The sequence below is a fragment of the Porites lutea genome, chromosome 8, assembly GCF_958299795.1.
Source record: "Porites lutea chromosome 8, jaPorLute2.1, whole genome shotgun sequence".
In the NCBI taxonomy this organism is placed as follows: Eukaryota; Metazoa; Cnidaria; class Anthozoa; order Scleractinia; family Poritidae; genus Porites; species Porites lutea.
Window position 1 is genome coordinate 27,640,963 of NC_133208.1, and position 10,819 is coordinate 27,651,781.

The 10,819-nt window shown below is 36.9% G+C and overlaps 3 protein-coding genes across 4 annotated transcripts in view; 2 read left to right on the plus strand and 1 right to left on the minus strand.

Annotated features, from left to right (window-relative positions):
• LOC140946119 (vacuolar protein sorting-associated protein 11 homolog) overlaps nt 1-10,819 on the plus strand; it is a 90,237-nt gene that overhangs the window by 57,531 nt on the left and 21,887 nt on the right. The gene's annotated exons all lie outside the window — the stretch shown is intronic.
• LOC140946139 (E3 ubiquitin-protein ligase RNF217-like) lies at nt 258-4,303 on the plus strand. Its single transcript, XM_073395219.1, has 2 exons — nt 258-996; nt 2,620-4,303. The coding sequence occupies exons 1-2, from the start codon at nt 422-424 to the stop codon at nt 2,936-2,938; spliced, it is 894 nt and encodes a 297-aa protein (XP_073251320.1). The 5' UTR covers nt 258-421; the 3' UTR covers nt 2,939-4,303.
• Nucleotides 3,477-8,686, minus strand: LOC140946133 (protein FAM8A1-like). Its single transcript, XM_073395214.1, has 5 exons — nt 8,202-8,686; nt 7,466-7,565; nt 6,211-6,346; nt 5,452-5,618; nt 3,477-4,735 (listed from the first exon to the last, which is right to left on the minus strand). The coding sequence occupies exons 1-5, from the start codon at nt 8,674-8,676 to the stop codon at nt 4,555-4,557; spliced, it is 1,059 nt and encodes a 352-aa protein (XP_073251315.1). The 5' UTR covers nt 8,677-8,686; the 3' UTR covers nt 3,477-4,554.

Below are 10,819 nucleotides of genomic sequence, written 5' to 3' on the forward strand. Positions count from 1 at the left end.
AGTATTTTTGCCCGTGTGTGTGATTCATTCAGCAAAAAACAGGAAGTTGCGTTTCAGATGATCTGGAACGTAACGGATGGGTTTACCCCAACACCTTGTGAGCCCGTGGTTTTGTCAGCGGATAAAAACGGGGAACCTGAAATATGAACACCCCTAAAATACTATTGATTTTCACCGTAGGGGTCATTCTCTAATAATTTCTTATTATAGAAATATAGTTCGGGACATTTGAAATCCTTCAGTCTTAAATACAGGCTTAATTCAATAACATTTTATTGTCCCACTTTGACGTATGAGCCGAAAATAGACGTGGTCACGTGTGTATACAGAAAGGAACTGCTTTATTAAATTATCGCCGACTTGACAATTGTTGTTGATTGTAGCGATAGAGTGTAAAAGGTACTTGAAACGGTAAAGTAAGATGTCGATTCCTTGTAATGTGTGCTTTTTAGAAACTAGCGAAAACAGTATTCGTACATGGTGTTGTGCTGGAGTGATATGTACCGCGTGTTTGGAAGCACACGTTCAATCGAAAATTGAAGATGCTATCGTAAAGATCTTGTGTCCGCTTGGAAACTGTGACACTGTTATGAGTGACGAAGAGGTACAACAACTTGTGTCCGACCGACTGTTCGAGAGATACCGACAATTTAAGGTGGATATCGAACAGAATCCTTTGATCAAAACTTGCCCAGGGTGTTCGCGAATTCATCATCACCCGGAGCAATCAGATTCAACTACGGCGGACAAGGAAAAAGATGGTTCTAGGCCGGATAATTTGAAGGTTACTTGCGTGAAATGCCAGTTGGTTTGGTGTTTCGCCTGTCAAGCACCGTGGCATTACGGCTTAACCTGCAAAGACTTCTGTAAAGGAGATAAATCATTGAAGATTTGGGCCAAAAACCGCGGGCAACCCGCTCGCAATGCCTGTCGCTGTCCTAAGTGTCGTGTTTTTATTCAAAAATCCAGCGGATGTGACCACATGTCTTGCACCAGGTGCGATTTTTAAAATTCTTTGTTTATGCATTACGAAGACGTATACTGTATCTTTCCATAAGAAGCAATGTAGATCATTTCTCGCTTCTGTCACTATTTCTTGGCGCGCGTTTTCCTTGAAAGTCTTTCGCACACGCCATTAACGACACCATTAATATTTGCGGAAACCGGGAAGAAAGGATCGGATTACAAAAAAATTATACAAAAAAATTATAATATTCAAACGTAGAAAAATATTGGTTAAATTTTGGATGAAGTCGCATTGATTAATGCGTTTCGCTTGCTATAAGCCACCTGTAGTATAAAAGTAAAAGTAAAATATATATATTGGTAATTTTGATTAATATTTTATAGCTAAGAATAATCAACCTGTGTTATCCCCTATCATGATAATATCTATGACATATCAATGCCAGGTATTTCGTTACCATAGAACATTTTGAAAACTTCTCAGCAACATAAAACAGTGAATTTTGGCCAAGAACATGGAGAAATGGGTTGGAATAATGAGGGACAGCTAAACAAGTTTGTTTTCGTTTTTCTTTCTTTTCTTCTCTTCTTTTTTTGATTGACTGATTGACTGACTGCTAGGTAGAGGTGTCTAGATATATTTGGATAAACCGCGGCAGCTGTCTGGTGTCCAATATAACTTTTCCAAAAAAATAATGTCATTAATAAATTAAAAGAATATATTAAAATAACAGAAAGGATCAGACACTTGCTATTAATTTTATTTCTTCCCTCTCAAAAAATTGCAGTCAAACCCCATTAAATACGGACACTGGGGGTAGGGAGGGAGGGGGCATAGAAAGTGTCCATACTAATGGGGTGTCAGTTTTAGGCAGGTTGAAGTCGCAGTCTCCCTATACCTAAAAATGTTTGTTGTTTCCTTTTTTTTAAATTTATCATGAGAAGGATTTTTTTCTTAGTCGCAAGTAAAGTGAACTTTATTTTCCTTTTTGTATTAAGTGGGTGTCTATAAAGCAGGATGCGACTGTAATTAAAATTTAAATATCATTTATTGATAAATATTTTAAAACCTAGATAAGTATTTGTCAATCTTGGAAATTAGGTTTCGTAGTAGAAAGTAGAAGTTAGAAATATCATTAATTATTTGATAAATATTTTATAGCCAAGAATAATCAACCTCTGCTATTCCTTATAACATCGTAATGACATATCAATACCATATGTTTCGGCACCATAGCAGTTTTTGAAAAAATTTCAGCATCACAAAAAGTGAATTTTGTCCAATAGTGTAAGAAAATGGGTTGGAAAACAAGGCACTGGAAATTGTTTTTTCTTTTTTTGTGACTGACTGGCTGATGACAGAAACAAGAAAATAAAAACTAAGCAACAGATTTTATAATAAGGCAAAACAAAAACTCTGAATGTGCAGCAGACTTTTTGACAGACTTCTTTGTTGTCATCGCATGACTAACGTTGTCCAACTTGATTGGAATGGGAATGTGATTGTCACTTTTATTTTTAAGATCCATTAATTTTCATCAATAACAATTTTCGTGACTTCGTCAGAAAAGCCCATAAAGTCTCAGTGTTTTCTCTTTGTTTGAATTATAATGAATGTGAAAAGCCATGTTCAATGAATTGCTGTTTTTACAGGTGTCACACAGAATTCTGCTATAGATGTGGTAGCAAGTATCATCATGTCAAATTCCTGGGAAACCACTACGATCGCTTCAGCATTTTGGGCTGCAAATACAACTTTAAACCTGACAAACCAGTTCAACGTATTGCAGTGCGTGGTGCCCTTTTTAGTGGACAGGTGATACTTGTCCCTGTTGTAGCTGGTTTGGTGTTCAGCGCTGGGTGTGTCATAGTGGGAGCAGGAGTTGTTGCAGCTCCATTTTATGGATCCTATGTTTTAATAAAGAGACAGAAAGCTAGGAGCAAACAAGCATATCAAACAAGAAATAAGTAGATTTCTAGCTTACTTTATCAATAAATGTTGTTACTAAATACAAATTTAATAAGATTTACACAGTGTATATATGTGACAATTGACAAAAAATCATTTAACAGCAATAATAATATTTTATTAAGTACTGACTTCTAATTCATGGTCATGTTAGTTGTTATACTTGTATTAAAATTGATAGCATAGCCAATTTAACTTTTTTCTCCTAAGTTGTTCAAATTATCATTATTTGTTACTTATACATTTGATACATTTGAATATAATAATTAGAGCTGCAAAAAACTTTTTTATGTACTTCTCATCAATTACAAGGCTTCACAAGTGTCAATGATTTTCCCTTTGTCTTTATTTAGTATTTTAATCTGAAAATTACTTTTAATTCTTGCTTTTTGCTATGTGTACAATTAAATGAGAAGTTCAAGGGGACACAATTAAAAGACAAAACAAAAAGAACTGTAAACTATTGGTTCAGATGTTGAGATAAAGAAATAAATTATTCTTGTTTTAGTTGTTCATGGACAAATTTGCACACATCAGCAAATTAAACTATTTCCATTTTTTATTTCAGTATGCCAGTGATCAGTTTTCAAAAACTAGAAATAATAGTCAGTACAGGTACCCCAAGTTCAGAGAGAGTGTATAAAATTTTACAGCACTGATGTTGTACGTATTTGTAATTTAAGCAACACCAAAGAGTTTTGTGCAATGTAATCATGAGATTAATGTATAGAATTTATTTCAAGAGCGTATTCCAAGCTTGGGGTACCTTTCAAAAAAGTACAATTGTACAATAAAGAAGCAAAGAAAGTAAGGGAGATAACAGAACATTTATTTGTAAATTTATTACTTAATGCTTCCTGTTACTTTTACACAAGTAAAGGTACTTGTTAAGAACAGTTTACAACCTCTGAATGTGCACTGAGAAAGTTTCTATTTAAAAGTGATCATTTGCTGAATAGAGCAGTTGACTATACATGTATAAGGAAGGACAAAAAAAACTAAGGGCACTTTCTATTTGTCAGAACTTCGACTGGCCAGACCATTCTCATCATAATGAAAATTTCACTTTTTATCACAACTATCCAGCCAGATCAGTCAAATCCTTAATAGTATGCACGAAGGAGATGATTTCTCAGCAAAAACCCTTTGGAAAAAGCCAATTTCATTTGCTAACTGACTGATCCGCCAATGGTCAGGCCAGCAAGTTCTGACAAATGGAAAGTGCCCTAAGGTAGCCATTGGGTTAAATAAAAGTATACTGTAAAATGCCATTTATAAGTACCCCACTTATAACTCTAAGGGCAGCAGCTAGATCCCAGGCAAAAATAAATTAGAGAAGTTTGACTGAAATAAACTCCCTCTATTACAGACTCTTGCCAATGCATGAGGACACTAACGTGAGGTCCCTATGGTGTCCGCTATTACATGTAAGGGAGTTGACTCTAGTCACAAAAGCATACAGCTGTAACCACTTGACTCGTCACAAACACTTTCAAGGATTTGAGATCAAAATTTTCCCTGCTTGCAATCACAATCTAGGCATTCAAGGATACCAACTTTTTGAAAAATGCTAATTTCAATGTACAGTACATCCTAAAACAAGCAGCCAAATTACTACCCTACTGTCTCCGATTCAATTGGTTACCCTGTTGTCTCGGTGGAGCAGCACTAGTAACTACCACTGTTGAGTTTGCAATGACATCATAGGCTGTACGACTATGCTCAAAAAACAGGACTGTTAAAAACACAGGAAACAGGAACGTCATGGAGAAGTTTTTAAGCAGGGCCCTCAAAAATGATCTGTTGATAAAGTCAGAAAAAAAAACACTCTTTTTACAGAGAGATGACGACCTTCAATATTATTCTGGGCAAATTTCCCAGCCATTCTAAAACATCCACTTTTGTATCCAACAAAATAATAACATTATATCACTTTTTTCAAACTGCTTTTTCTGAGCGAGGTTTTTCAATTCACCAATCACAAGCAAACACAAAAAATGTTACGAATAATCCCTAAGTGAAGGTACATGTAACTTGTCCAAGTCTGGTCATCTAATATTGAAGTCCATCTACCAGAAGTCAGGTCATGCTATGTTAAACAGATGTGAACTCAGTTACCAGAAATCATGATTAATACTTCCTATGTGTGCCTGTTATCTGGGTATCACAGGACAGTGGCGGCTATAGGTTGACCACCCAACTCTTTGATAGTTGGGTCATGAGAGAGTTCAAATTATCACTGTATGTATGTTGTGTGAGGGGGGTCACCAGACAGTAATGGATCATGACGATCCGTTCTGGTGGTGACACAACCAGACTTCCGGTAATTGAGTTCAGATCCATTTAACAATAATTATCATGATCACACTTCCGGTAATCAAGTTCACATCACGACCACACTAATCTGTTAGTAAGAAGGGTCAACTTCTATTTTTTGGGGTGTAATGGACATGAAAGAAAAGCACTTTTGGGACTAGAGGTATATGTTATGCAATTGCATTTTATAGCTAGCCTACCTCCAGAATCCAAGGTTTCCTCCAGGGATGATTCTCACTCGGTCACCTGCTGGGTCGGTTGCCACTGTAGAAATGCTATCAGTTGCAATGACCGACAATCCCATGAGATATTTCCCAGGTGTGGCTCCTCCTAAACTCCCATGTAGTCCACCCATTAGGAAAAACACCTGCAAAGGATCATGAGAAAAATATTTCAAATTGTACAGTCACAGGGCCAAAGATTGGAACATTCCTAGTCAGAATAGTCACGAGTCTTGGAAAAATTTTCACCTCGTCCAAACCTCATCTTATTTAAGAACCCCTACGCCTCCACTGAATGTAACTATTCTTTTCTTACCCACATAAAATGCCAATAGAGGTAACATAACTAAAATCTTGATAATAATGGACATCAAAGATACAGAGCCAATTGTCTGCCTGTTTAATAGAGTTAGAAAATGTATGGAGCTTTCTTGTTCTTTATCTTTGAGATCAAGAGAACAATCGATAAAAGAGAGATGCCAGTATTACAGACGTGTCCCTAAAGAGGGGTTTGATTATTAGGAGAGCTGCTGTCAGATTTTAATGCTGGAAATTTCGAAAACAAATGGCCTTCAAAACCTAAAGTGTGGACCTGACACTATGATCATTACACTTATAAAGATTATTTTCTGTGTCAACAAATCAAAAATCCCCGGCCCCATTTCATTTTTTAACATTTTTTTCTTTTCCTTGTATTAATTTCTTAGTTATCTTTAAAAAATTCTACTGAATCTGTACCTCATATGCAAACACCAGCAGTCTGTAAACCAAAGCTTGGACAAGAAGCACCTGGATATCTTGAATGTTAAGATTCAGATCTTCATCATCACTGAGAAGTGAATACTGTAACTGATTATATTTCTCCAGGTCGTCACTGAAAAAGTAAACTTCTTGTATTGACAACCATTCACAATGAAAAAGGTCAGAGATTGAAAGTAGAAATGTATATTTATCATCACTCAAGAATGCCTGAATCGGAAGCAAATTCTTTACGAGAAAGAAGTCAATATGCTTAATTTTCAAAGTAGAAAAATAAGAAAAAAAGGTAACCTTGAGTACCCAGCAAAATTTAAACCTTTGACCTCCCAAACAATGGTGCTCTATCTACTGATTGAGCTACAGAGAATCATAGGGAGCTAGAATATTCACTTAATCAAAAGAGACATTTATCCTGCATACTGCTAGGATCATCAATACTGAGGCTGTACTGTATAGTGTTAAAAATATGATTGATTATAGCAAATGTAACTTCAGTAAGTAAATGAGATGTAAAAGACGATGTACTAGTTGATTGAGTGGGCGGAATGGAAGGGAAAATTTTCTACTTGACCATCCTGACAGAGAACCAAATATTGACCTGACCCAACTCAGTCAAGAAGCATTTTTTCAATGACCGCTGTGTATTTGAATTTTCTGACAGAGTGTAGCCGTATTGATCACTGCCCTTTTCTAGTAGGGCCCTACAGGTTTTTCCAGCCCTATCACTTGACCTGTATGGCCATAATTTTATAAGGGACTTTGTTTTATACGGCTTTTCAACGAAATTGCACGGGGGACCATACAGGTCATAATTATGATAATATGTGATAATCATCCTGTTGAGCATTTCTATCAGTGTGGGACTACCATGTATAATTAATACATCAATCACTTCTACTCATGGAGTGGAGTATAAAGGGAGTGCAGTTGAACAAAGTAAACATAATTCTTTGAAACTGTACTAAGACAGTGTCATTAGTAATATCATTAAAATAATAGTTTTCATCAAATGTCAAGTTATGGTATACTTGTCTAAACTTAAAGCACTTTTTTAAAGAGATATGTGCACTGCTTTACATTTGATTGACATTTTCTCTGACAGGACTGTAAGTCAGAGAAAATGTGTAAAAGAGAATAGTCACAAAAAATCACCCCATGACACCACAGAAAGTGTGGCTACAAAAAGGCCAACATTACACTACTAACACCAAAGAAAACAGAAGCAACCACTTACTAAATTGAAAACACAAGAATCTTTGTAAGGTACAGGAAGATAAAATCAAGTATTTCAGCATATATCCTTCTTGAGACAGGTGCAATCTGTACCTCAGAAACTACAGGTATAGAGGATAAAAAAACAAGGACAGATAAGAAATTCATAAACAAAGTTTAGCAATTAACTACAACTTGAACCTGCTAGTGGTTATGCTGAAGGTGAAATCATTCTCAAGTTAACGCAGAATTTCTTTTGTCTCCTATGAATCAGTTGCAAAACGAGTTGTACATTTTTAGTGAAATCTGCAATGGAACACACAGAAGAGCCGTCAGGCAGTGAGGCTGAATATGCAAAAACAATTGCACAGGAATAAAAGAACGAAAATTATACGAGCTCTGGATGAAAAAAGTACTCGTGACTGTGTATGAGATCAGAAAGATGGAATTTCATGTATTCCTAAGTAGGTTTGCTCCGGGAAAAAAAGACAAATCTCCAAACTGTCTCTATGTTATTTTAATATGATGCACGAGTGTACAAGACTCTTATTCACTTTCTGGGACTCATAATAGGCTTGGGTCATAGACTCAGTGTTTGAAAGCTGTGCAAGCGCCAGGACTAACTGCAGCTGATGTGTTCCAGATGGATCACTGTTCAAATTATAATTTCAATATACAGCGTAAAGTAGCTTTTTACACTTAACTCTTCTGGTATGCTCAAGTTCACAAAAATTAAATTAGGCTAACACGAACATTACCTGTTGTAACAGCTTGTTGTCCTGGATAAGTCCAAGGTACTGCTGTACCTTGCAAGAAAACGCCACCGTTCATCGGAGGTCTTGGTACATGTCGATTTTCAACGTTTGCTGTGTTTTGCCGGGCTTGTCCAGCGTATAAACCGGGTTGAGATCCTTGATTTTGCAAAGTCGACTGAGAATAACTGCTTTGGCTTTGAAAAGTTTCTTGATACATTGATTGCGATGCAACAGTTTGCCAGTAATACATGTACGAACAAAGCTGATAATAATATTGTTGGTAATAATGAACGGACATCCAGTACCAAAGAACATTCCATGGCTCTTGTGAACGACTATACGATGTACTTTGCTGATTTAAAGAGGCACCGGTAGATGAATTTCCGTGTGAGCCTGTTTCAGGCGAGTTTCTATGTGGTTCTTCCTCGCTAGAAGACTGTCTTTTCGTTGTCACTCCGTCGCCTTGACCGTCCGCCATATTTTGATTCTAGAGTGAAGATTGGGTACGACCTTGGGGCTAGTACGTCATGTAAATAAAGATAATTTATACCACCCATCTCCCGGCTACAGATTTTGTCGTTTTCTCCAGTTTTCTCCAGTTTCTCCTTATTTTGCAGAACAGGCGTTGTTGTTGTTGTTGTTGTTTTTTGGCGTTTTTCATGGTGAGCGAAGGCAGGCGCGGGTCAGGCGTGGAGCGCGAGACGCGCGCAACTCGCCCTCCACCCCCGCTTCGCGCTTTCCTCGGCTGAAAAACACGAAAAAGAAGCGCCTGTTCCAAAGGCTACAATCTTGGACAGAATAAAATGGAACAGTAAACCCCCAGTTTTCCTCCCTCGGTGTAGAGAAAAGAATCTGCAGGACTGATGAAGCAAAATCCACCAGATCATAAGGTTCAAGTAGCCGAGTTCACTAAGCCAATACTCTGTGTTCATCCCTTCCACGGCCTTTTTTTAATTTAACCTGATAATAACGAAGTTCCTGATAGGTTTTTGGGGGAGATTCGGAATTCAGCTTATTTCATGTCTGGCATTTTGAATTTGCGGAGAGAAAAGGGGGTAGAGCTCTCAACGGAACACGGGATTCGGTGGCTTTATGATACGGGGGATTTCAATTTTTAGAAAAGTTGCCAAATAACCATGACCCGCTTGGAACAAAGGTGCATTTTCAGAAAGATTAACTAATACATATCATTTGATTTGGGATGAGTTATCCACATTTTCTGCGAGGGCTATCAGCTAAGGCAATGATTTTGAGCCCTCCTTTTTTATTCGATCCGACTCGTGATCTGCCACTTAGTCTTTAAACATGAGGATATCTGGACTCTTCCAACGTCAAGTCTCTGGCACTTACAATTATCGGATCCGATGGAAACCATCGAGATGAAGGGAACGACTGAAGATTGAGCGAAAACAATCAGCGAACATTTTGACAGGAGGACAGAATTAAAGACCGCCAACCGCTATTCATTGTATAGTTAACTTTAGTGGCCATCTGGTTCATCAAATTTAAAAAAGGAGGATCACCCCCCGTGGAAAGAATAAGTTTTCATTGCTAAAATGAAATACTAAAATTCTATTGGATAAGCCATCACGGGGCGAAAAACCTCTTGCATCCTCCAGTTTAAGTAGGTGACGTTCTGCTGCCGGAGCTGCGTAAGGGAAAGTCAGCCAAGAAGGTTTGTAGCAGTGCCGAAATTTCCCGCTCCCTTTTTTTCCTTAGTAAAATCACATCTAACAGTGTAAAATTACATAACAATATATCTCAAAGCAAACTAGTTTTAAAAGCAAATCTGCGATCAATACTGTCTACACCTGTGTCATGCAAAGGTCATAAGCTTCAGAAAACCAGCTCACAGATTTGAAAAGGTTTCATTGCTGAGATAGTGAGATAACTAAAATATTTTTTGTCGAGTGATGGTCGTTATAAAATATTAACCTGTTCGAGAGTGCACTGAAGACAGTTTTCAAAGTTTAAAGAGAAATGAACATCTGCACGGCTTATACTAAGTAGGGTTCCGCTTTATTTCTTTAAAGTTCTTTAAACACTTTATAGAAGACGATAAAATCCACACACACATCTAAAATAACCTACAGGCAATGTAGCCAACAATTCTAACAGCAGTTTTTGCGTGCTTTCATATCCTCGAACTTTTCCTTGCCTTTGTAAGATATTTTGCCAAATGTCCCATACAAAAGGAAGATAATTAGAAAAAGGAGATAGGTAATTTGAAACGAAGGTAAAATTGAGGTGGACCACCGAAGAAGCAAATTAACTTTTTTCATATTATTGAGGTTTTGTGACTTTGTTTTTGTCTTAATCTTCTTTGAACCGATTGGAACAAATTTAAAAGACTGATAAACTTAACAAGAATGGATTTCAAGAGTCATATAAAGTCAAAATGTATAAATCACTCCTCTTAATTAGTTTTCTGAAATGATAAAGTTTGATTTACATTTATCTAAACAGAAGACTGAAGGAAATTTTTATCGTCTCAGTGGGGCAACTTAAGAGAACAAAGTTCACTCGGGAATTTTGTTTCAACTGTGAACTAAACAAGTCACTGTTTTTGCTTTCTGGACAAAAAAAAACGTTATTCCTCTTTGGAAAAAAAATTTATTCTT

Coding starts and splice junctions, on each gene's coding strand:
- LOC140946139 (XM_073395219.1), top strand. CDS start 422: ATGTCGATTCCTTGTAATGTGTGCTTTTTAGAAACTAGCGAAAACAGT. Junction 997..2,619: donor GACCACATGTCTTGCACCAG/GTGCGATTTTTA, acceptor CTGTTTTTACAG/GTGTCACACAGAATTCTGCT.
- LOC140946133 (XM_073395214.1), bottom strand. CDS start 8,676: ATGGCGGACGGTCAAGGCGACGGAGTGACAACGAAAAGACAGTCTTCT. Junction 7,566..8,201: donor ACAACAAGCTGTTACAACAG/GTAATGTTCGTG, acceptor CTATACCTGTAG/TTTCTGAGGTACAGATTGCA. Junction 5,619..6,210: donor TGCTGGTGTTTGCATATGAG/GTACAGATTCAG, acceptor GATCCTTTGCAG/GTGTTTTTCCTAATGGGTGG.